Source organism: Kryptolebias marmoratus, linkage group LG24, assembly GCF_001649575.2.
Source record: "Kryptolebias marmoratus isolate JLee-2015 linkage group LG24, ASM164957v2, whole genome shotgun sequence".
NCBI lineage: Eukaryota > Metazoa > Chordata > Actinopteri > Cyprinodontiformes > Rivulidae > Kryptolebias > Kryptolebias marmoratus.
Genome location: NC_051453.1, coordinates 19,197,251 through 19,223,242, shown reverse-complemented (window position 1 = coordinate 19,223,242; position 25,992 = coordinate 19,197,251). Strand labels below are relative to the sequence as shown.

At 37.7% G+C, this 25,992-nt stretch overlaps 1 protein-coding gene across 6 annotated transcripts in view; it reads right to left on the bottom strand.

Moving 5' to 3' along the window:
• Positions 1-25,992, bottom strand: part of lpp (LIM domain containing preferred translocation partner in lipoma) — a 193,850-nt gene that overhangs the window by 59,882 nt on the left and 107,976 nt on the right. For all 6 annotated transcript variants that reach the window (XM_017423523.3, XM_017423525.3, XM_017423524.3 and 3 more), the window contains one exon: positions 12,160-12,747. In XM_017423523.3, the coding sequence (XP_017279012.1) occupies positions 12,160-12,747 (588 nt within the window). The remainder of the gene's footprint in view (positions 1-12,159; positions 12,748-25,992) is intronic.

Below are 25,992 nucleotides of genomic sequence, written 5' to 3'. Positions count from 1 at the left end.
CAGAGAAAAAGTTTTTGACACCAGCCGAATGAGTTCATTTATTTGTTGCAAGCCACAATAGTGATTGGGATTGGAATAATTGTGCAAAAAGTGAATTCAATTTTTTTCTGCCAAGTCAAATGCAACAAGCAAAAACAATGAGGTTGAGAGAAACTGCACAAACCAGCAAGTTGAATGTGTTTAGAAGGGAGAAAAAAAAATCCAATGAAAGACGAGAGCTGAACAACAATACGCTGCGTCTCTAAACACGCAGCCATCACTCAGCTGCACAGAGCTTTTGTTCTATTCACTAAATGTAATATTTGCTCCTCAAACCAAAAGCATCTGTCTTACCTTTAATAACAGCTCAACATGCCCTGCAGAATCAGCACAAACTGAGGAAGACATAATCACACCCAGCCATTTTTATCCACAGATTAAATGATGATGGACTTTATAATAGAAAATGCTCTTTACTGTCAATAGAGCTGCAGCTTTACTTCAGGCTCCTAAAAGAGATGCTTCAGTCAGCTCAAAATCTGACATCCAGTTTTTTTTTTCTTTCTAAATCACAATGGTATTATCTGAAATGGACAGAGGGTCTATAAAAGGAGGAAAACACAGGTTATTAAGGAGTAATAATAACCACAACAACAGCAAATGGACCACTGCATTAGTAAAGGTTCATGAGGGATTGAATCTTTTTTATTGGATTGGAAATATCTAAAAATAAGCATTTGTTCCTGCAACACTAAATGAGTGATTATAGCAGCTTAGGCAAGTTTATTTTACCAAAACAATGAAAGGATCAGTCACACTATCCTTTCAGCGTTGTGTGCATCTGTGTTAGTGTGCCTAGAAACAAGAAGTCGGGAAAAACTAAGTAGACACCTTTTTAGTTTTAAAGTTTTGCATATCAGGACAAAATAAAAACGACCTGGTCTTAACATCAGACAGATGCAACCCCTGGTAAAAAAAATCAAGGAATCACCACTCTTGGATGTTCTTTCAATTGTTTAATTTTGTATTAAAAAAATATTCTCAAGATTTCACTTTTTTTCCCCTGTACTTGATTTAAAAAAAAGCATCTATGACTGACTACAGCAATTTTGTTTCCTTCTTTTTTTTTTTAATTGTTTAATGCCAGAAAGTTGGAATTTTGAAAAAAGGATAATTTTGTAGCGTGTCTGTGATTTATTTTTTACACTAAATTAAACAATTGAAAGAACATCCTCCAAGAGGGGTGAATACATAATTTTTGCCAGGGTTTGTACAAGATCTGATGAACAACAACGCATGCCTTAATGGGTTATGTCAAACAAACAAACAAACAAACAAACATCATCACTCCAGTATGTTCAGGATGATCTCTGAAGATTTCTGTTTGGGATCATTGTTCTGTTTCATCATGACCCAGTTTGGTCCAAGTTTCAGCTGTCGGACTGTAGAATCCTTGGGTCCACAGAGGAGTTCACAGTTGATTCAATGACTGCAAGGAGCCCAGGAGCTGTGGCTGTAACACAAGCCCAAATCACTACCCCTACACCACCATGCTCGACATTTGGCACGAGGTGTTTGTGCTGATATGATGAGGTTTTTTTTCCTAAAATGTGATGCTGCACATTAAGGCCAAACATCTCTACTTTGGTCTCATCTGTCCAAGGGATACTGTACTACAGGTCCTGCAGTTTGTTTTAAATGCAGCTTTGGAAATCTCAGCCGTTCTGCCATGTTCCTTTACAAAGATGAGGGTTTATTTTGGTAACCCTTTCAAACAGGCTGTTTTCCCTAAATGTACTGTAACAGTACAACAAACTTAAGACTTTTACCCTTACTTGTAGAGTCTGAGATGGAGTTTTCAGTTTTTTTGTAACTTCTTTAAATGGTAAACAGTCTGACTTTAGGGTCGTATACTGCAACATATACCCCTAGGAAGTTGACCAAATGTCTTGAATGTCTTTTCTACTTTGAATAAACTCTCTCTCTCTCTGTGTAGAAATGATAGACTCCAGAATATTTGGGACTCACATTATGACTCTTCCCAGTAGTAGCAGTAACCTCTTTGAGATAATTTCTGATGCCTTTTCTTCTTGGCACTGTGTTAACATACGCTCAATGATAAAAACTTCTGTTTCTATAGAGGTGCTTGCACCTTTGATCAGCAGCATCTGGGTGAGACCTTTTAATTTTTATGAAAGCTGTAAAGACGGAATTTTGTCTTTTTCTTGAATAAATAAAACGGTTAAAGAGGTTGCATCTGCCTTGATTTAAAAGCTTATAATGTCACAAATTAAATTTTTTTTTTTTTTTTTGATACACAAAATCCTGGAATAAGTAATTTAGTGAGCTTACTTTTACCTTCAATTTTGGAGATTAAAATGCTGAAAAACAGTTTTATGAGCCATCAGTACACAGATGATGGCTTTGTCTCATTGGATACTGCTTAGATTTGGTTTTGCAGCTGGTCTGTGTGACACAGCAGAGCACCTTCAGTGGAAACGTTGGCATCACGTTATTACTGATGATGACTCATTTAGAGGACTGACAGGGCAAATTTAGAGTGACAACTCTGAATGGCACAACAGGTTTTCCACTTAAAAGAAAAGAAACGTGATTTTTTTTTTCAGGGGAGGTAAAATTTGCCCTGTCATTTTCCCCGCAGCTACATTTATTGGTGCCTTTCATGCAAATAATGCAAAAGGAAAAATCTGTTTGTGGCTTTACATAATCCAGTTGATGAATTTGCTGCTTGCAATTCTAAACAGGTTAGAATAATCTGCATCGCGTTACACTGAGAGAAGAACCATTACAGAACTGCGAATGAAGCTCAGGGCCACATTCGGAGGAGGCACAGAGAAAGTATACATTTTCTTCAAACAAAATAGGTCATGCTGTTTCAGCTCTAATTAAATGCTGAGAAAAAATAATAATAGTCAACTGTAGAGCAGCTGTGTACACAGCAGCCAGCAATAATTAAAAATTAACCAATTCCATAACTGTCGTTTTTCACAGCCAGTCAAATCTGCGCCCTAAACTGAATTTATATAAAGGAACTGACTTCAGAGTGTTCGCAGACATGTAACGTATGGAGAGGGGTCTTTCACTGTGTAAGATGGTGCGTGCATAAAAACTAGGTCATCTGTTCAGAACTGACACATCCCCCCCTGCAAACAGATATTTGAAAATCTGAGAGTGAAGAGCTGGGTGCCACGAGCAATCCAAAGAAAAAAAAACAAAAAAAAAACAAAAAAAAAACCCAACCACAACAACAAATGACTGCACAAATTGCTGGGCCTGAGATAAAACTTATTTGGCGCCCCTTTGTGTATCATTACAACCCCGAGAACGTAGCAAACTTCATATTAAACAGGATGCAGGTTTTCCTGGTTTTGGGTGAGAACTCAGAGGATTTTTACTGCTGCTTCTTTATGTGGTTACCTGAAGCTATATTTAAGCACATGTGGTGGACATAATGAAGACTCATACAGGTCATCTCCTCAAATCGATGTACTGGCAACATGTGCTTCCCTTTTGTAACACACAGTGCTGTCCACCTCCTGTGTAATTTCACCTCCTGGGCAAACCATAATATAGCCCTCTCCTTTCCTCTCTAAACAGCTACATGGTTTATCTGAAACACACTCCTACCAAACAATACAGCTGAAACGCCACAGCCAACAATACACAGAAGCCAATCTGCAACGAGACACTTCCTTGATTAGAGAAAAAATAGTTGAGAAAGTGCACACGTTTTCACTCCAGGGAGAGAAAAAAAAAAAGATTCCCATTTGTGGACAGGAGGAGGATGTGAGGAGCGTGGGGAGGAAGAAAGTTCCAGCCAAAAAAGCAGAGAGAACTTGTTTGTGTGAAGAGAGGAGTCTGTGATTATGGGGGAGACCACGCACAGGAGAAGCCAGCAGGGGCCACTGTTAATGAAGAGGGGTGGGCAATATGCTTAGAGGAATACGTTCCCAAAGCCTGTTAGACAGTTTACAGACGTGCTAAAACTACACATTTCACAAATAATACTTTAAAAGTTCTTGCTTTAGAATTAAAGGAATGGATCGGACGTGCTGCAGCCTGAGAGCTGAGGAGGCAAAATAAAAGATGGTTCAAGTCTTACATCTCCTAGATCAGAACGATGTGGAATCGATGCGTTAAAACTAATGCATACATGAACAATTGGAAAGATGAAAAAAGGTTTAAGTGTTAATCATCCTAAAATTAGAAGATCAAATTGTGTTTCAAATTGTTTTCGACATTGTCAAATTTATTTTACATATACTTACTTTACATATATATTAGCAGTCTTTATGACATTGTAATGAAAACCTTTTTCATGTAGGATTTAAAGTATGAAACAAAACCTGCACATTTTTTTCCTCATTACAATGATTACTATGCCTCTGTCACTACTGTTGGATCTCATCTTTACTAGGTTGGTTGAACTAATTTTAAATTGTTTGTTGAATGAAATAATATATTTTTGCCAGGTTTAATACTATTTGTATTATTGTGTCACAACCGTTTCATTTGTTTAACAAGAAAAGAGAGGGGATGCTTTCTAAATGCTATTTCGGATTAGGAGTTGAAGAACTGCGAGAACAACCCCACACAATAACCCAAACGGACCAAATTAAAGCTACTGAACAACCTCTGACGTAGGGGACACATCCTTCACTGCAGGACTGTGAAGAGAAGAAAATACACTCCTCAGATATTTCACACTGCTGGGGCTCACTGAAATGCAATGACAGATATTGATCTGGCTGATTATTTACCAGCTGAGCCGTTCATCTCAGAGGGACATGAGGAGAGCAGCAAGGCAGGGGGGTTATTTATGATCAGGTATGTGACACGCACTTCTGATGTTCTGGGAGAGTGAACCGGTCAATCAGCAACTAACAAAAATAAACCTGAAGCCGTGTTCAGCATCTACTGAGTGAGCTCAACAAGTTCAAATGAGCAGAAGCTAATCTCAGCACTGATGTCGTCATCATTTCATTTTTTATTACGTCATACTGTGTGTGTGTGTGTGTGTGTGTGTGTGTGTGTGGGGGGGGGGGGGTGTTCCCAGAAAAGTTTGGTTTTATTAACTGAAACATTTTTGTGTGTGAGCTCACTTTGTTTTGTGCACCCAAGTTGCAGGACAGGAATTCAGAACTTGCAGAAATCTTCCGACATTTTTTTTTTTTTGAGCGAAACAAAGTGCGAAGCATAAGTAAGCATTAAATTGTGAGTAACAAATTTAATGAAACGCAACAGCCTGGTGAGACAGCTACTATGGAGTTTTATAAAAAGCTGGGCTTTTTATTTCTTCTTCAAAATAACATATGTGTGAAGCACCATTTCTACACAAGAACCTTCTTGTTGTTATTCTTGTTTGTATTTACGCTGGAGATTTATTTAGGAACACATAATTGGTTTTAAACACGGAAGCAGCTACTGAAAAGAAGCTCTGATGTGTCGACAAGACAAAGTGAGATCCACGTTAAATTATGGGCCTCCAGGATCAGGTCCAGTGAAGTGACCTTTAGTCCATGAAGCACCCAGTAAACAGATCCTGTGTGGATCACCACCACCACCACACCATGTGTCATTTAGCAACGCGGCCATCGGTGCAGCAGTAATTACATCTAGCAGCTTGTACGTGAGGACTGCCAGGAGGGTCTAACTGATCTCCAACACACCGTCCGACCTACTTTGGAGATGTTAACTGATATGAGCTGATAGACTTTTGTTTCAATCTGTCAGGAGGGTTCACTGTGGTCTGCTACTGGACTTCTGCGCAGACTCAAATCTCAGTTTGAATCCTGAATTACAAATAAGTGGGTGTCATTTTGTCATCATGTAATTGTCTGTCCGTGTGTCTGTCTATTAGCAAAACATCTCACGAATCACTGGTCGGATTTCAATGAAACACTCAAAGTAATTCGATGAACATCTACAACTGCTTTAACTTTTGGAGGCAACCTGATTCAAGACGGCTGTTGCAGCTAATTGACCAGAGCAAACACAGAAATGGTTATGGCTCAATCAGTGCAACAGATATTGAGCTAAATTCTGAGATGGTAGTAGCTGAGAGTCCTTCACATCACATTCTGAACTTCCTCATTTGATCAACATCACAGTTTGGTAAAAAATAGTCATATTATGTCTCTTTTTATGGTGACTGTGTGGATTACCAACTAGTCAATTTAGGGAACAATTGATTTCTGAATGAATGAACAAGAAAACTACAAGTTTTTAGTCTGTACTGTTAAATAACTGGATACACTGATAATCTTCTTGCTGTGCGTAATTAAACTACCAAAAGAACGAGAATGTGCACATTGAAGAAATTAAAAAGAAAAAAGGAAACAAGGCTTATATGATTACACAGAACAAAAGCAATCAGAGACAAGATGCTTCAGGATATTATCTTAAGATGACGAGTCATCTCACAACAAAATGTCATTATCTTGAAATAATGAATTGAGATAATGTATTTATATATAGTTATGCATCTTGTGATAAATAAAATAATTTTGAAATCACAAATAAACTAAGGAAGTAAGTCATCAGAAATCAGGATAGTGCTGCAGGTAACTGATTCAAACTTCAAATGTCACATCAAAAAACATCCATCACCAATTAACTCGTTGCTGTTATAGATCATCTCCAACAGTTTTGGCGGTGATACGAAAGGATGAAACCAGGTGAAAGACAAAAATGAATTTTTTTTTTATCATAATCATCTCATTAGCCAGAGTTAACTTGTGATCTCAAGAAAAATACATTAAAATTAAAAGGCAGGTACAGCCAGTCTTGTCTTCAGTAATATAAACACCGATTTATTTTTTCCTTTTTGTCAAGACCTAATATCCAATTCTCTCCTTTTACTCCGTTTCTACACTTCATTGCATTTAGTGCTCTCTGATTTGCAAAATTTCCAAATGCTTTGTTTTGGTGCTATAGCTGACATTCGACACACATTATATGACACAACACTGGGGTGTTTTTCTGTGCCAGAACCAACGTGTCAGAAATCGGCAACACAAGTCAGCACATTTATCAAGCATGAATTTAAAGGTATTTTTTTGTCAGTGGCAAAAAATTACTCAATTATTTTCATTTCAAGGCTTTTGTATAAATCCAAGGTTGTCTTGTTCATGTCATTAACAAAATAATTCAAAGTGAAAGCTCTGATGTGATTGGATATTTTCACAATTGACGCTAGCAACTCATTCTGTGTGCAGAATTATTGATTTCCTTCCCCCTTTCTTGTGCTTTTCTGCATAAAGCAGCATGTTTGAAAAGTTAAGACCCTTTTTTTCCTTTAAAAGGACAGAGAAGCTCACAGGTATAATTGGTGTATTTACACAGAAATGAGTGTGTATGCTTTAAAAAAAAAAAAGAAAAATGAAAATCATATTAATTTTGTTTTTAATTGGGTTGTCAAGACAATATCACTGAGAAAATGCCAGGAAAATGCTTTAATTATACTCTTAGATTCATTACCTGCACACACACATACACACACACACACACTCACCCACACATAAGATTATTTTGATGGTACAAATTCTCTGAAAGCTCCACTGTACATGACTGTAGAAGAAATGGCATGAGATTGGATATTGTGTACTTCTAACGTGGTGGCATTTGAATGGCAAAAAAAGCATGTGAGCTTTTTTGATGTTAACATTGTATGGTTTGGTATAAACAGAAAGCAGCTTTAAGGTATTCTCAGGAAGTATTTATTTCTTTTTTTATACCGCTGGAGGGAAAGTCTGTCCGTAGGATTTGTGGGGAAAACAAAGGAAACATTTTATGTGGATGAGCTCTCAATGTTAAGGCTTGATGGAGCTCTGAAAGACAGGAAACTGGATCAGAAAAGTCATACAATCAGCTAAGATTATTCATGCTGCTACTCTAAATTAACTAAATTAGAAGATTTTAAAATACCGAAGAAAATGGGAAATGGTTGCATTTTGTTTCAAGGTGGATCTACCCAGAAAAGATCACAGGGTTGCAGATAACATGCCTTCATCTTGTTGAAGCCTTGGGCTCCTGCTTTATATTTATATATTTTAATTGTGCACCACAAAAACAAACAAAAAAATCTGGTAATCTGTACTAAGCTGGTAACTTTGTTTAGGATAACCAGAGTCAACCAACTGAGGAGATGACATCACAGAGAAATTTACACCTGATGTCCTTTCAAATGATTTAAGGGCCTGCCACAAAACTCTTTCAAGTCGAGGCTGAAATGCTTTTTATCCCCCATTTCTCGGATGATTGAGGTGAGATGGGGTTGAAGCCAGCTTGTTGTGTTTAAGCCTGAGCCAGGAAGGGAGGTAGTCACAGAGCAGAGTTGGTGAGTAAGTGAAAGGGACACAAACATCACTCCACTATCCAACGATACTGCTGTCACTTGCTGATTTTGTGACACTCAAGCTCAAATGCTGTTTTTGCGAGTACACAAAACAACAACATGTAGCCCTTTCAGGGCACCGAGGGGTCAAGTATGGCTGGAATATCACAAGATCTCTGCAGAAATAACTGTGTAATGCAAAACTGATAACTTTGTAAATATTTAAATACTAGTATTTTCATGAAGTGCTATAGAATTTGCAAGATTGGAGCCATTTTGAAATGTCAAAATACACTTTTGAAATGGGTCTATTTGGACCCTATCAAGCTAAAATGGCTTGTTTGAATGAATCCACCTTCAAAGTGGATTGATGTAAATAATTGGTCCAGGAAGGAAACCTAGACTTCCCTCTCCCCAGCAACACTCTCCAGCTCCTCCTAGTGGATCTTAAGGTGTTCTCAGGCCAGAGAGGATAAATAATCCCTCCAGCAAGTTCTGGGTCTGCTCCAGGGTCTTTGCTCAGTGGGACAGGCCTAGAAAACCCCCACAGGGAGATGCCCAGAAGGCATCCTAATTAGATGCCGAATCATCCTGCATGCCATAATGATGACAAAGACCCTCCTCATACTGTCACTAAGTCTGAGCTCAGCCACCTAACAGAGGAAGCGTATTTTACCCGTTTTTCTTTTTGGTTAGGACATTAACCTTATGACCATAGGTGAGGGTTGAAACATAGATGGATCAGTTGCTTCAAGAAAACAAACCAGAGTAATGCCCTATGTGGACAAAGGCCTGAATCATGGATCTGTTTCTTGCTCCATTCTGCAATTAATCCCAGATACTTGAACTTCTCAGTTTGAGGCAGAGACACACACCAAACTCGCTGGGAGCATTCCATCTCTTTCTGGTTGAGGACCATGGCTTCAGATTTAGAGGAACTGACAATCATCCCAGACAGTTCACACTCAGCTGCAAACTGCAGGTCATGGCTTGAAGATGATAACAGAACCACACCAACTGCTAAAAGCAGAGATGAGACCCTGCAGTTCTCGAACCAGACATCCTCCTCTCCACGAACACCACAAACAGGATCTGAGACAAGGGGCAGCCCTGACAGAGTCCAACCTGTACCAGGAACAAGTTTGACTTTGTACCAAGATTGTGGACACAACCTTTGTTTTGGTTACAGGGGGACCTGATAGCTCATAAAAGTGCCCTCATAACATTTTTTATATCACATAAAGTATCTCACTTTGGACATTTGATATGCTATGTTCTAGTTTGAATAAAATGCAGATTTTTACAAACTTTGCAAATGATCACATTTTAATAAAATTTATATTTTAAACTACTTTGTTTCTTTTTAACTAGGACTGTATTTCAATAAATTTAAATTCTAATATATAAAAGTATTGGATGGAAACACACATGTAATCAATTTTTACATTGCAGTTTTTTGATTTAGTTTAAAATTAAATTTAAATGGTAAAAACTACTAATATTTTGGTTTTAATAGATGTACACAAAAATCCTAAAGTAATAAGGACTTTTCATCATAATGTCTGTTTAGTTGGTTTTGATAAAAAAGAAGCTGATGTTTATGATCTAAATGGATTTTATTCAAAACATCCTGCAGACACCATATGCAAATGGTCTTGTTGAGGTCAAAAGGCAACACAGGCAGAACTGGAAGGCAGAAAATGTCACATTATTTAAACATGTTTGACATCTGAAACCACCACTGAGCTTCCGGGGGTCTTTTACTGTCTGCAGAGATTGAGCAGTTCAAAAATAATTCTTGCCCTGTCAAACGTCACTCAAGCTCAAGCGCTAACACGAGATATCATCCAGCTTAGTTTTACTCCCATTTCAGAAGAGAGCTTCGTGGAAATTTGTTTGCTAATCGGCAGCCATAAAGTCAGTCAATTTTTGGGACTACAGTGGAAATCAAGTCCTGGTGGATTTGGGAAGTTAGGCATTTTCTAAAGGATGAAAGAAGCTGCTCTTACACCTTCACTTGGGGTGGGTTTGGGTTTCAGAGAGTGACGTGGGGTGAAGCAGAGGGCAGAGAAGGCAGGCTGATCAGAACAAGTCTAGATCATTAAATTCCATCTAAACAGTTTATCTCAAACTTCTAATGAATCTGACCTTCTATGAATACCCTCAATTATATGAAATGATCCATTTAATAAAGTCTTCAATCATGGTCATAGATCTTGAACTGACAAAGTCATAAAATCACCATTCACAGGAAGAGCAGAAATAATCTTTCATTATTGTGACAAATATGTAAATCGTTCTAATTGGCTGTGTTTTGGTTTATTTTCACAACTGATTACCAGAGGCACAACTCGTTCTTTTAAAAACGATTTTACATCATTTATACAAGGTTATGAAAATGTCACAAGATCGGGTCAAGCAGAGTGTTGATCATAAAGGCAAAGTTGACAGTTTGCTTTCATTCTAATCTGTTTTTTATATTAACTCTGGGGGGTTTTGACATTAAAGATCTGCTATAGTGGACATAAAGAGACTGATTAGAGCTATGGTTTGGATGCACATATTATAAGAAAGAGTTGAGTCAAACATGATGTGCAACACCACTGCCAGTTTCATGACACTTTAGTTAAATTTGTGCAAATAGAGCATTAAGTTTCCTGCCATGTTTTAAAGCATTTAAATAAGGCAGTAGGAGTGGGGGCTGGTGGCAGCACTGAACTCGTTACCTTGCTTCAGAATATCCTTGGGAAAGGAAGACAAATATATACATAAAGAGTAGATGCCTTGTCTGTAAAATTAGCAATTTGCTTTTATCTGAAATCAAAGAGATTCTTACAAATCTCTAAAAGGCCACCTTTTGTTTATTTAATAATGCATCATACTGGGACCAAAGCAAGCTTTTCAAGCAAAATGCAGACTTTTGTTTTGAACAAATATAATTAGACTTATTTTTAAGATACTTGCTGCGATGTTGAAGTTAATTTGTATTTAGCAAAGTACAGTCCTTGATGAGTTATTCCCTGCGGTTGAAAGGCCCAGATTGTATTTTGAACCAGCATAAAATCCTTGAATTAAAGAAAACTCAAGGGCCTTTCACTTTCCAGAGATTGTTGAAGGCTGGATATGTTGAGATTAGAATAGCTGTCTCTATGGCACAGACTACCCTGCTTTAAGAGATGACAATGTTTTATAATTCCACTCCTTAAAGTACAGTAATATATAAAGATCCTGAACTGAATTCAGGGTCTTGTAGTGTAGTTGTTCTACATTAAATGTCTTTCTTTGTATTTCCATAAAACCACAGAATCTGGCTTTTGAATTGTGTATGAGAACAAACTTGATGCTCCCTCTCTTCTTTGGTTCAAACAAGGCAGCAATAATAATTTTAAAAAGAAGATTTGTCAAACTAAAATACAATTTTAAAAATTTTATTTTATTTTGCTAGACTTCATTCAAGCAAAGGACAAGCCAAGAAAAAGAAGCTATGATTCTGGGTCTTATCAACATATGTTTTTGGCCTTTTTTTTTTTTTTTTAACTTGTTGCTGTGTTTTTTTTATTAAACATAGAAAATCAGTTGCTTGTCTAACTTGGGTTAGTGGGGTCATGTTTGTAATTACAAAAAAAGAAAAAAAAAGTAATTTGTGACTTTACTCATTCAGATGTACCAGAAAAAATGATCATAGATCTTTAAACCTTAAACTAAGTTTAAATGCATAAAGTTTGGGATTTTCAACCAAAATGAGCATTTTTTACACTTGCACTTGTTGTATTCAAATACCCCACAAAGATTTGTAGAAGGATCACTAAGACTTTGACTCCTACCTTTGGTGGAATAGCTGGTCCAGAGGGGTATGGAGCCAAGCTTGAAGGCACATCTGTAATGTAGGTTTTCTTGGGGCCTGGAGGCTGGTATGTTTGGGCTGGAACTGGATCTGGTCTCCTGGAAGCTACTCCACCCACTTGAGGTCCTCCTGGATGGTGCTGTTCTTGATGACCCATTGGGGTAAAACCAGACTGGGGTGGTCCATAAGCAAAATCGGGACCTTTGGGCTGAGCAGGCATGTACTGCACCTGTCCAGGGCTTCGAACTGGCTGTTGGCCAAAATGGTGCCCGGCTGGAGCTTGATGCTGGGGGCCGGGCTGGGCTGACCTCACCTGGACATTAAAAGTGGGCTGGCTTGGGGTAGATGCTGTGGTATAAGAAGCTGGAACAGGTTGAGGAGATATGGGGCCTTGAGGCTTGGCAACTGAGCTGACAGGGGGAGGTGAGGCAGTAGAGACTCCTGCAGGAATCTGAGGTTTAGGAGTAGATTTCTTGGTAGCAGTTAGAGGTGGCTGATTTGGAATGACCATCCGCTTGTAACCAGTCACTGGGGTATTGGGGGTGGAGCCCGCTGACAATGCAGCATTCTGAAAATTAGCACAAAGAAAAGGCACCAGTTAAAAACCATAGTACAGAAGTTCAAGTCTTCAAAAATATTGTAAGTTAAAGTCTTTCCTTACAGATCAAAAGTGCTTGAACTGAAAGCAGCTAAACTGCATTTGCCTTCTTTTGAAGTTATTAGAATCCACATGACTTTAATGAGTGACAACCCCCACTGACATATCTCTTCTTTCAGAGCAACAATACAACCAAAATAACACAAAGACACAGTGAGGAATATCATACAGAGATTAAGTACACTTAAGTGGCAAATCTTTACTTCCTCTTGGCCCAATTCGTGTCGATTCAAAGGACTCATTGTTGTCAACATTAAACATATCTCAAGTAACAGTTTCACGAGACAGGTTTAAAGGAGAAAAAATACCAAACATGAACATCGGCAATGACAAGCGAAAGACCCTAAACAACCATGTGCTATTAAGGGCTGAGGTTACCAGAGAAAGTGAGTCAAAAGGTGCTCTTGGACTGCAGAGACCCATTGCCCAGCCCTTACATTTGAGGAAGTTAACCCTTCTTTTGTTTTTTTCCTTTTGTAATTAGCAGGCCATATAACTGTGTTTAATGGGTCTTTTTTTGCTTACTACAAGTACAGAGTCCTCCATTGTGTTGTCACAAGCATAATATGGTCATGCTGACCATCAGCCAAGTGTTGCACAAGCACAGCGTTCCTCTGGAGATGTAAAATCAAACACGTACGTTCTTATAGCTGCAGTGGAACTAACATCCTTATAACTGTTTGGTTTGATTAACTAATGAAACATAAGAACATGAAACATACCAAATTAGGTGATACCCTTGTAAAATCTAGCTACAGCAAAGGTAGTTATTGAAAAGTAATAGTTAAAGTTTGTATAGCTTAAAATTTGGACTAAAGTGAAAATAAACAGAAATAGAACTTATTAAACAGTTTTTCCCCCTGAAACTCTGGTTCATGCTCATGTTGAGACTACCTGGACAGCAGAGGCTTTGTACTCTCCATGACTACTCATAATCTATGGGTAATAAAGCAAGAACGGAGGCAAAAAAAATTGCTTGGTAAAGAATACTATGACAGCAGGTTGGCAGTGGCAGATAATACTTTTGCTGACACCAGCAGCTTATACAGGAGAGATGTTAAATCACTTATATTTGCAGCACTGGTGTTCCTGGGAAGAGACCGTTATAAAACAGCAACATAACCCCTCCTCTAAGAGCCTGGCTGCATTTTGATCTAATGCCTAAATGGCCAACAAAATATAATATAGCAGCTATTAAAAGTCAGTAAGACGACGCTTCACTGAGATGTCAGAGGCTTCTGCCCCAAGTGTCTCTCATGTAAGTAATAATTGTTTTTCACCAGCCCATATTGGTGTCAGACGTTCAGCCATTCTAAAAAAGGTCTATCATTAACCTTGGATGGCCTTATTAGGTTACTGCCTGCAGCCAAAAATCTGAGTCAATTACTAAATTTGTGACACTACAGGAACAAAAACGAACACTTGTAGTCTTGTCCTCCAAAATGGGGCAGAGCAACAATTTCAAATGCTTTCCACTCAAAGGTGATCAAGGGTGTGCACAAATGTCACAAACAGAGATGTTTTCCTATTCATACACTACCTTCTAATACATAAAAAGGAAACACTTACAATATGTTGTAATTTTATCAGACAAGCCATATAGAGAACTGATCTCTATAACACAATAGGATGAAGGGAACTCTTAAGTTTTGGTAAATTCATCAACTTTATATAAATCCCATCTAATCTAAGTCTGGGGGATTCCCCCAAGGAACCATTAAAAGCTCCAGAAAATATTTTCTGCTTTCGCTCTGATTTCTGTCTCAGTGATTAGAGCTGATGTTTATTTAAAAAGTGTGTCTTTCTGTATATGTATGGAAACAGCTCCACTATGCCCTTTAGGAAGAGATATTACTCAATTTAAATGTTTCATGGGTTTTAAATACTTGAGTTTATTAATTTATCTCTGAGGCCTTAGAATCTACAGTAGCATTTAGTTTGAACAGCACTGGAAATGCAAATTGGCCCCCTCAAAATAATTACATTGTCACGGTGCATTTTCCACAAATTACATTAAGTGAATAGATTTGCCCCTTTCTGGGCGTTTTAATGTTAATTAAATGAGGAAAATTAGAGCCAAAATGTCTATGTGAAAGAAAAAATTTCCAAATTACCTAAATGTTGCTTCATGCCTTTGACTGGTCAGCATGGGTCAGAGATATTACCCTGGCTAAGTGAGAGTGACAGACTGTAGAAACAGAGAATTACAGATGGTTGTGATGCTCAGGAAATAGAGTGAAGAAGCTAAGAAAAAGAAGCTCTGATCATACTGTGTGCCGGGGACAAAAGAGTAAACACCGACATTCTCAAGTTCTCACCCTCCATAGTACGGGTGTTGGCAAGAACAGTACAGGAAAAATTGCAGAGGTGTTATAGGTTTTATCCTGAAACTTAGTGTGTTAGACGTGTGAACCCAGAGGCAAAACCAAAACGTGAGTCAACGAAGCCTCAAACAGTCAAATCTTCTGTCTGACAAAAACAAAACTTTTTTTTCCCTTAAAACCTCAGTCTAGCACATTAAAACTGTTTCTGCACTTCTGTGTTTATCCTCAACACTACTGTTGTTTTAGCATTTTTACGATTTCGGTGCTCTTCAAACTGGATGATGACCCTGTTACTCACGTCATGAACTACACAACTTGTTAAAACATGGCCACCATGCCACAAATTTAGAAAAGCTTTTTCAGTTTGAAGGCAGGCTTGACGCAGCTACGCTCTTAGAACTCGCCAAATAGGTATTTTTCGCTGCTATTTTCTGCACCACCGAAACGCTGTCCTACACAGTCACCATGCTCTACACATCAGCATCATATTCCCACAAACATAGCACCACATATGCCTATCATCTCTGCACGCCCTGGTACGACTCTTGAATTGCATCTGAATGTGGCTCTACACACCACACTAAGACAACACTACTGCTATGGGTAATACGTCTGCGCAGGGTTGAGTCCGTGACCTTGTTGCAATCATTGTTATATTCTAGACAAGAGGCCAGTAAGGCAGGTCATCACCAAGCCACACTGGTACATGTGAGCTTTACGCTACCACTGCTATCATCGTGCTCCTCCATGTTTTACCCAGGACCCCACTAAATGTTTACATCATAGCAAAGTGGTTATCCACTGTGAAGAGGGTCTTATGTGCACTGTGACATATTTCTAGTCACCAAAACCAGTTTCAAAGCTAGACCAAGTCATCTTTGGATGCACTCACCACATTTTAGCTCAAGTTTAAAGTAAGAGAGAAGAAACTTTTCAGCTGTTTGAGCTTTCCAAAACTTTAATAGTGACATTCTTAACAACAGTGTGGCCAAAATAAAAAAAACAGCAACACCAGACTTTTCTCAGCTCAGAACACACATTAAATCATGAATTTTTCCCTAGTGTGTGGTATTTAGACTTTTCTGACAGCAACCCTGGTGATGGCAGAGTTGATTAGTTTGTGATCTCCCATTTTCAAGTTATGGTGGGGTTGATACACTTAGTTGTATGGACTGTTGAGTTGGTCTTAATGTCAACATAATTTGGAGTTGAGAAAGACGACAGACCCATTACATCACTGACTGGTTTGAAAAAAAAAAAAATGAGTTTAGATGTTTTTAGGCACTGCCTTTTTGTCTTTTTCTCCTCCTCCTTTTTTGTCTTTTTGTCCACTTAATACTTTCACCTCACACAGTTAAACAAGTATTATTAATTGTACATCATATATCATTAACAGATGCAAGTGCCAATGAACTAAAAGCATTTCCCACTGACATGGGCTTGTACTGATTTGAAAAATTATTTTGTAAATTATTATTTTTGTATTATTTTTGTTATTTTTGTAAAATTGTAGTCTTACTAGATTTTGAGTGTTTGTGATCAAGCAATCGGAGAATTGTGTGGCTGGGTTTTAAGTTGACAATCTTTGAAAATAACAGCCTATTGCTGTGCAGGGCTTGCAAAACTGTATTCTTAGTCTGAGCAAATTATTTTGTTGCCCAAATCCTACCTTCCTCAACCTGTATTTTACTCTCTTATGTTTATGGTTAATCTACTGGAGTAGTATTTTTAAATGACGATAGGCAGAATTGGACCAGTTTTTGAAACAAATGATTATCTATCATCAGCATAAACCTGGACATTCAGGGCTGTTGCCTTGGATGTTTTCTGCCATCTGGAGAGCACCCATGCAGGTGTCAAAATACAGCTCTAGTAATCTGAAATTACAGAAACTAAACTGAAAAGGGTTTAAGATGCCCATGACACCTTTGCAACTACTGAGAGAAAATAAGTCAGACAATTATTTTGAAAATGTTCAAAAATTAAGTAACAAGGATGCAGGCCTCTGCGATTTAGGCAAGGAAATTGAAAACCCCCATGAACATTTTGAGATACTTTGGAGATGCACTTTGAAATCCCGTTCACAAACTAGCCCCCAACAGCTGTAGCTCAGCAAGATACTGGCTTAAAATGTTAGGCCCTGTGCTAAGGTCAGGGTTGATTTTGCTAATATTTGAACAGCACAATCACAAAAACAATAAAAAGCTGATAAAGGGAAGAACACAATACAATAGACATTTTAGCTAAATAGAAGGAATAGATTCAGTGAGGAAGAAGCTCAGCTGAAACATACATAGAGCATTAATGTGAATGCATGCTGTGTTTCCACCATACCCCTGCATACACAAACACAACACATTCACTTTTATAAAAGTTTTCCCCAACCTCTTCATAAAAGTTAACCCTCACTCTATACGATAATTCAGACTGACTTTGCAAACAACTTAAGTGTGAAATTTCACAGAGACTCTCAAGAAAGCCTTTGACACATTAAAAAAGATTAGGAGAGACTATGCAAGCCTTGGAGGGGGGCTGAGTAAAACTGTTAACTTTGCACTTCAAACCACAAGGGTGGGGGATTTTTTTTTTCTTTTTCTTTTTTTATCAAGCTTGGGGAAAACCCCCTAAAGAGGAAGAAGTTCTGGTGGCATCTTTTCAGACTCATCTAAAACCTTGGATATTCCTCTTTAAACTTTCTCCTGCTTCTTATTCACACGGTGCTGCTGTTCTCGACGGCTGGCTTGCCGTTCATTTGCATCTGCCCGTTTCAGCACTTCCACAATGACCATGCGAGGAATCCCCAGGTCAACACTGAGGCATTCAATAATTTCCTCCTCCACATTCAGTCATCTTGTCTCGATGAAGTCTGGAACAAAAGTTACATCTGATGAGCCGTAAGCCTTGGTGCGATCCCGAAACAGCTAGTATCACTTCTCTTCCTGAAATAATTCCTGACTGGGCTCATTCACAATGATAAAACAAAGTCTCTGGAACATTTTGAGACCTCCAGCTGTTTCTTACTATCTCTCCACTTGCAGATAGTGTTTAATACACACCGAGAACTTTCCATATCTTCTCCTGCATATGTGATTCAGGTTTTTGGCTTCTTCAAATTGTCTTTGCAAAAGAATATTTAAAAAATACTTCCACGCGTGCTTTTAGGAATTACAACAAATGTTAGATTGGTAAACCTGATTGTGTTTTATTTTGTATTACAACTATTATTCATACTGCGTGTGGTCCGTTTTAGGGCAGCTGTTGTCATAACCAATTATGTCAACTACGGTCATTTGTCAGCATCAGTATATTTAGTTGACACTTTATTTTTAAATTTAGCTTTATAGTTTCATATAAATCCCAACTGTTTTTTTTTTCTGCGTCCTAGTGATATGCGCTGAGTACGTCAGTCCAGTTTCAAACTATCCTGGTGGATGAAGCAGTGCCTGCCTCAGTGCTGTAAGAGATGTGAAAGGATATCAAAGTTCTGAAAGACCGAAGAGGTCTAAGTAATGGGAGTACGTCAAGGTGACTGACAATAAAATGGTGGTTTGTATGCTCTCTAAGGTCTCCGGGGCTTTTGACAAATTCATCAACAGATTAAATATATATAATAACTTCAGGCACTTTGAGAGTGAAAACCTCCGCCAAAGCCATAGGATCATTAAAAAAATATTAGGATCCAAATCACCACCAAAATTTGAATCACTTGTCTTTTGTGACAACCCCAACATTTTCTGAAATTTTACTCAAAATCTGTTCATAATTTTTAAGTTATCTTGTAAACAGACAAATCAACAAACAAACCAACTCTACTGAAAACATCACCTCCTTGGCGAAGGCAATAATAGTTCATGGCAGCTCTTGTCCCTTTGGTTTCCTCTGGGACTGAATACGTTTAACAACAACCTATCAAACCTGGAATGAGGGAACATCCAATATTTAGAGTGATTCATGAGACAAGCACAAATGCTTCATTTTAAGCTCATTTTCATCATGTCGGAGTGTCACAACCTTATTTACACCATCTACATGTACATTAAACTTTAAATTATATGGTGTATAACAGCAAAACTGCGTCCACTAGTTGTTTCCAGGGGTTACTAAATCTTATCTCCTTCCTCAAAGACCTAAATAAAATCTGTCAACAGACTCTATACTTTTCATCAGATTTATAACAGATAATTTGTATGAAGAAAACTCAGACTGAGCACAAGAGTAGCTGAAATATTGTTTTCAGCTGTAAATTAGGTTCTAGGAATTCTTTATAATTTGCACTAACACTGCAAAACTGGAATTCAAAAACATTCTGCCTTTTAATTTTATCTAAACATCATTCAGTTTCTATTCTTACCTCTAATAAATGCAGCTTTGCTTTGATGCTGACTTGTTGCCAAGTAACATAATTAGGATGTACCACGAGCAGTGTGTTAAAATATTACAAATAGTCTGGTCCCCCCCACCTCCTTACTGGAAATGTCAACAACACTAAAATTAGCCAGTGTACTCAAAATATGAATTTTATTTGTTCATCATGTAAAATCAGATGATTTGCAACAAAAAACATATTATATTATATTAAATTATATTATATGTTTCAACATGTTGAGATTCAGAAAGGTAGTAAAGCTCACAGAGTCAAAGTGACAACAAAATCTATTTTTCTTTCCTACATAAAGCATAAAATTTCAGTTTCAAGCAGCTTTAAAAAAATTATCCTAAAGTCAACCCTTTTTAAACCTAAAAAATTATATTAAAATTAAAGCATTTTAAAAAATGTCCAGCAGCATGTTGTCCAAGTATTTTTTGCACTGAAAAGCATTGGAAAATCAGTGATAATACTGGCCTATTAGACACTTTAAAAAACAACTTATGTTTTAAGTCCTTAGTTTTCTGCAAAGATCTTCTGATGAGAAATGACAGCATTACAGCCGTTTTAGACAAACCGTACCTTGTCCAAAGGCATGATATCATGAAAATTTACAAAATAGGTTTACAGTCAAAGTATATACAGCTATCACATCAAATTTAAGCTCATTGTGTGTAAATTTGACTAAGTCTAACCCTGTTTGTGTCAGCTAGTATTGATGACCTGAGGTGGGCTTCAAAAGTTAATCAGTTGTAGAGGGACATCCAATGATGTACAATAATAATAATAATAATAATAATAATACTAATACTACTACTACTAATAATAATAATAATAATAATAATAAAAATAATAAAATCCACCCAGTGGTTAACAAGATATTTAGCAAGCACAGATACACACAATTATGGGCAAAAGCATTATCACTCACCTTTCACCTACTGGCAGGAGGCAATAAAAAGGTCAATTAAAAACCTTTCATTTTCAAGATGCATATAACTAAAAAATGAACCACTAGTTATCCATCACAATCAGTACAGACAACGTAGGCTGAAAGGTGTGAACATGGAAGCTTAGAAAGTTGTATTATTGTAGCTTCCCTTGAAAAGAAAAGTAAAAAGTTGTCCCTCAACATGTAAATATAAAGAATATTGTCTTATAAAAGAAGATCTTATGTAAACTTCTTTAAAATGTGCACCAACCAGACTGCTTTATTTATAGCATGCAATTAAAAAAAAGATCTGAGTTATTGTTTAGGCTTCAGAGACTGTTGATCCCAGCTTATGCTGTTCTTAGCAATGAAGTCATATTTTAGACAGACAGGTAGCAGTGACAAGTATAACACCTGACACACACAGGCTCTTTGGTTTTATCACAAACACAAGTCAGAGACAACACAGTTTATGTTTCAAATTTCAGTTATATAATCCCTTCAAAAAACTGGGTTTCAGGGGAGGAAAAAGTATGCAATATTTCCAGGATGATGTAACAACATCATACAAAGTAGGGCGTATTACTCACTGATGCAACTAAAAAATTATTTTCAGGGCTACTGCATGAAGAAGGGAGAAAAAAAGTCAATGAGAGTCACCAATCATGACACGTCTGCAGGCTATCTTTACAGAAGGAGGAAATGTGTGTTTTTTGGCACTTCCACAGCAAAAACTAATTGTTTCATTCACCTCCTGCAGATCTGTGGGCCCGTCTCTCACCCCACATCCCTGACTCATCTCTAATGAGCTTTCATGCACTTGTGACCCTTCCAGCTTCAGGAGGCGAGTCTCTAAGGTCTTCAATACACCAGTCGCTAACAGTGTTGTTGTCATCAATCATTGAAACGATAACTGTGCATTCTATAAGCCTGCATGTTACTGTAAAGTTGGATAATATGCAGTGACAGCAGTTGATATTTAGCCTTTTAGCATTGTTACACGGAGGCAGGTTTCACCAACTTCCTGGTTCCAGCTAAATTTGTCATTGGTTCACCCTGTGAATAAAAGACAAAAACGTGATGCCATGCTTTTTATTTGACTAACGAACATTGACATGACAAACTGAGCGCCCGAAGGCATGCGCCTATCCCTGCAGTCGGCTGCCCCTGTCAAAACTCAGGTCTTGCTGCCACATCGGTAAACAGATGCCACCGGCACTGTGGCAACATTTCTGCTCTCAGTTGGTGGGGGGAGGAAAAAAAAAAAAAAAAAAAATCAGACAATGGCAGATTAATGCCACCAAGCCAAGTGATTGCAGTGCAAGTGTGTCCGGATGGCTCGTGAAGTTGAAAATTCACAAACTCCCAAAAATGCCTGGAAGATTAAAATATCCACTGTTAAAAAGTTGCCAATGGCGTCGACCTTTCAGAAGGAATAACAAAGAATACTCACATGTACATCATGCAACAAACAGCAACTGAGGACAACTGAGGCTAAAAACACACCTCTTTCACATCTTAACCTAGAAACATCCATAGCTCAAAGCTGACCTAAAAGGGATAGTTTAGGATATTTTTGAAGTGGTGTTTGCTAGATCTGTCAATAATCAATGTCTTACCTGCAGTAGAAGTATCTCCTGCTAGAAGTCCTAGCAGGGACTGTTTCAGAGCAGATTTCTGCTGACTTGACGCAATTTCAATCTCACAAAGCAGTTTGTGCAAAAACTCTAGATAAGCCTTTACACCACTGTCACCCTTGCATAACACAGCTATTAACATAGAAGACAGAATAAGTCTGTGAAAGTAATTGATAAATTCTTGATGCATGGGCAAGTTGAGTCCAGCTCAGCCCATACACCACCATCCAGAGTCAGAAGAAGAATCAAAAGTAAAAGTTTTGCTATTTATAAATATATATTTATATACACACACACACATTTCTGACTGTACATTATAAAAAACCTCTCCAACAAGTAAGATACCGATTACTAATAACCCCACAGACCACGTCAAAAACTGTCCCTTTAAGAGCAAACCATTGGCTGATTACCCTATTATGAAGTGGTCCACAAGTAAAACAAGTTCTTCCTAAAATAGAAAAAAAAAAAACTTTGAGTCAAGTGAAGGATTTCACTGTCACCAGAGCAAGATGACATAAGAAACAGTACAAAGGAATAAAAATGAGGACAAGCAATCTATGTCTTCAGCTGGCCAGGTGAGGCCAACACTTTGAGAATTGATTACATGATTCTTCTTTTTCTTTTGGCTGTTCCATCTTCAGGGGATGGAGGAGTCACCCTCCTCCACCTAACTCTGTCCTCTGCGTCCTTTGTCCTCACTCCACCTACGTCCATGTCCTCTCTAACTGCATCCATATGTCTCCTCTTTGTCTTTTTCCTGGCAGCTGCATCTCTAACATCTTCTACCAATATACCCCCTGTCCTTCCTCTGCACATGTCCAAACCATCTCAGTCTGGCTTCTCTAACTTTATCTCCCAATTAAATGACAATTAATTGGAAGTCAATAAATTATAATTAAATTGCCATTGGTTATGGTTCACAAATGGTTCAAATCAAAGAAAGTAAACTAAAGCCTTTGTGCTGTTTCATTTAAAAAACAAGTTATAATTTGACAACATAGTTCAAGTACAAAAATCTTTTCCACCTCCTTTCCAACACACCATAGTTCTTACCAGGTTAAATGTGGCTAATAGAAAGCAATTTAAATTACATGAAACATTTAAAAAAGACAAGTGAGTCAATATTATATATTATGAATGAGAGAAAATGCTAACCTATTGATTTACGTTAGTATTTTTCTAACAATTTCAAAAAACAATTACTTACCTACTTTTAAAGAATCAGTCAAGAGGACTGATACAACAGCATGCTTACATCTATAACAACCTTTGGCTTACTTTTATTCTTTATAATTACGTTAGCAACTATTGCCTAAAATTAAAAGAAATAAATAAAATTGCAGAAGTGTAGTTTACAGCCTAAAAATAATCAGCTCCTATATCTTTAATAATAATTACATTTTTCTTTCACTTAAACATGAATCAAATCTGCAGCTTGGTCACTTTAGTTCGATATTTCAAGGATTTCAAGTATCCAAACCTAAAAAGGAGGAAAAAAATCTAATTAAATTCTTTGCTGTGGCTCATTCATTGTAATACCACAACAGAGGTTTGTGTTTGCCCTTGGTGGTAGAATGACATGTCTGGCATTTTAATTTTCAGCACAATTTGGTGGATTTTTAAGGGCACAGGAGTTGTGTGTTAAGGATGATTTCTGCTGAGCACAATGTGTGGTCAGAGGCAGCTCTTACGTTCATCTTACTCCCCTCTAGTCTGAACTGAATGAGATATGCCTGTTTTATGGAGGTTTACAAAAGTTTTCAGTCCATGCTGGAAATAAACACATTGAATGTGACTCCTTCCTTGACCAAAATGACAGATTAAAAAATGTTTTAACAAGTAGTCCACCATCTGGTCTTAAACATATATACACAACACTTGTATTAGAGTTTCTTAACTTATATATCAGGGTTTCCCACAGTGAATTATAAGCCTGGTGGGCCTCCAGTCGGGTGGCTTTACTAGACCGAATATGGTAAGCATTTATTGTAGTCAAAATATTAATATGACTAGTGGTAATTTATCCTTGTTTAACAGTAAAACGATGCTATTAAATTCAGCATTAGATATGCTTTGTTTTGTTGTTACATGTAGTGATCCAACATGCAGCCTGTGCCACAAAAAGCACAGTACAGTACAGCATCTGTCTGTTTTTCAGTTCTCTGTTGTTATTCATTGGCCTTGTCGTGAGACGTGTTGGTGCTTTGTTTGCACTTTTTCATTTCTGTTAATTTAATTTTTTTGTAAATGTGACTTAAATTAGGATTCAAAATAGGTGCAAACAATTTGTATTTATTTTAATTGTATTTTTGTTTTAAAAAGTATTTCAAAAGTTCCTTTTTGTAAAACTGTAGTTGTGTAAATATTTGACACAAATATATTACAATATCACATAATAAATAGCCATATTTTCAACTTTCCTGTCAACTTTAATCTTTTTTTTTTTTTAAACTAAATCACAGTCAGCCGGCGATCGGCCACCTACCACCGGGCTTAGCTTCTTTGCTGGTAGAAACCCTGAATATACTCAGTTTTATTATAGGATCATCAGTCAATATGAACAAGAAAGGTTTACAAGGCAGCGGTGAGAGGAACTATGTAGAAGGCCACAACTTTCTTTGACATAATGTTCAGCAAAGTGACTGGAAGACCACATGAACCATCACAACAGTAGTTGTTTTTGGTGTTTTCACCCTGAAATCATGTCAAAAAACAAAACAAAACAATCAACATTTAAACTGGAAAAGTTAAATGTCTTCCCTCAAATCAGCCTGTCAGTAGAGCTTTCCAGGAACTCTGAGGAAATAAGAAGTGCGGGGCGAGCTTTCCACTCATCTTTGTGCTTCAGCCAAAAACAAATGAAGCCCTACTTCATTCCAGAGGAATTTAATTTTCTACACTGTTGAACATGTAGGTCAACTTCATTTAAGAACAAGAGGAGTGAAAAGTTTCTCACTAATGCAATGCATGCCATAAGATGTACCTTACTGAGAATATGAAAAGTTATTGATTTATGTTTAACCTTTAGAAAATCTAGGGATCTAGGTTTCCATTTTATATTATTAATAGGATGATCCAATGAATGTTAGCCTGATTTGTACATTGTTGTTTCCTCAACTTAATAAGACATGTTAATAAGTCATGTGAAATACATGTATAATATGAGTGTGCAAAATTATTTCAAAGACAGAATTTAGGGATTTATTGACATTCACATTTTGCTTTGAAACGTGTACAGAAAACCAGATAAAGTACGTCTGTAAACTGTGGTTTTCAGCGATTGTTTAGCAGACTCTGATCAGGGGGAGCAGGCAGAAAGGGCCTATCATTCTGCCATGTTGTGACAGCGAGCGCCAGCCGCGATGCTCTGTCTGCGGGGAGATGGGAGTCTAACGGCGTGGCTTGACTGGCACAATGTGAAGTGAGGCTTCCTTGAGGCACTAATGTGATAGGATCCACCTCAGCAGCACTTCAAGCACTCGGCTTCAGCTAAACTGTCAGCAAACTTCAATAAGCCCATCTCTTCTGTTTGCACATGACAAGTTACTAAACAGACATCAGGCTATTTCATATAAAGTACACAGAGACCCCAATGTAAAGCTGCAGAGCTTATGAAAGAGTGATAAAATCTGCTCAATATCGTTTTCAATTCCAGCCAAGCAAATGATGTATCGGACATTTTAAATAAAACATTTTAGTAGGACCTCTCCCTGGGCTGCCACCTTATCGTGGTGGAGGGGTTTGAGTGTCCCAATGATCCTAGGAGCTATGCTGTCAGGGGCTTCATGCCCCTAGTAGGGTCACCCAAGGCAGACAGGTCCTAGGTGAGGGGCCAGACGAAGTGCAGCCCAAAGACCCCTTATGATGAACATAAATATTGGACACAGTGTTCCC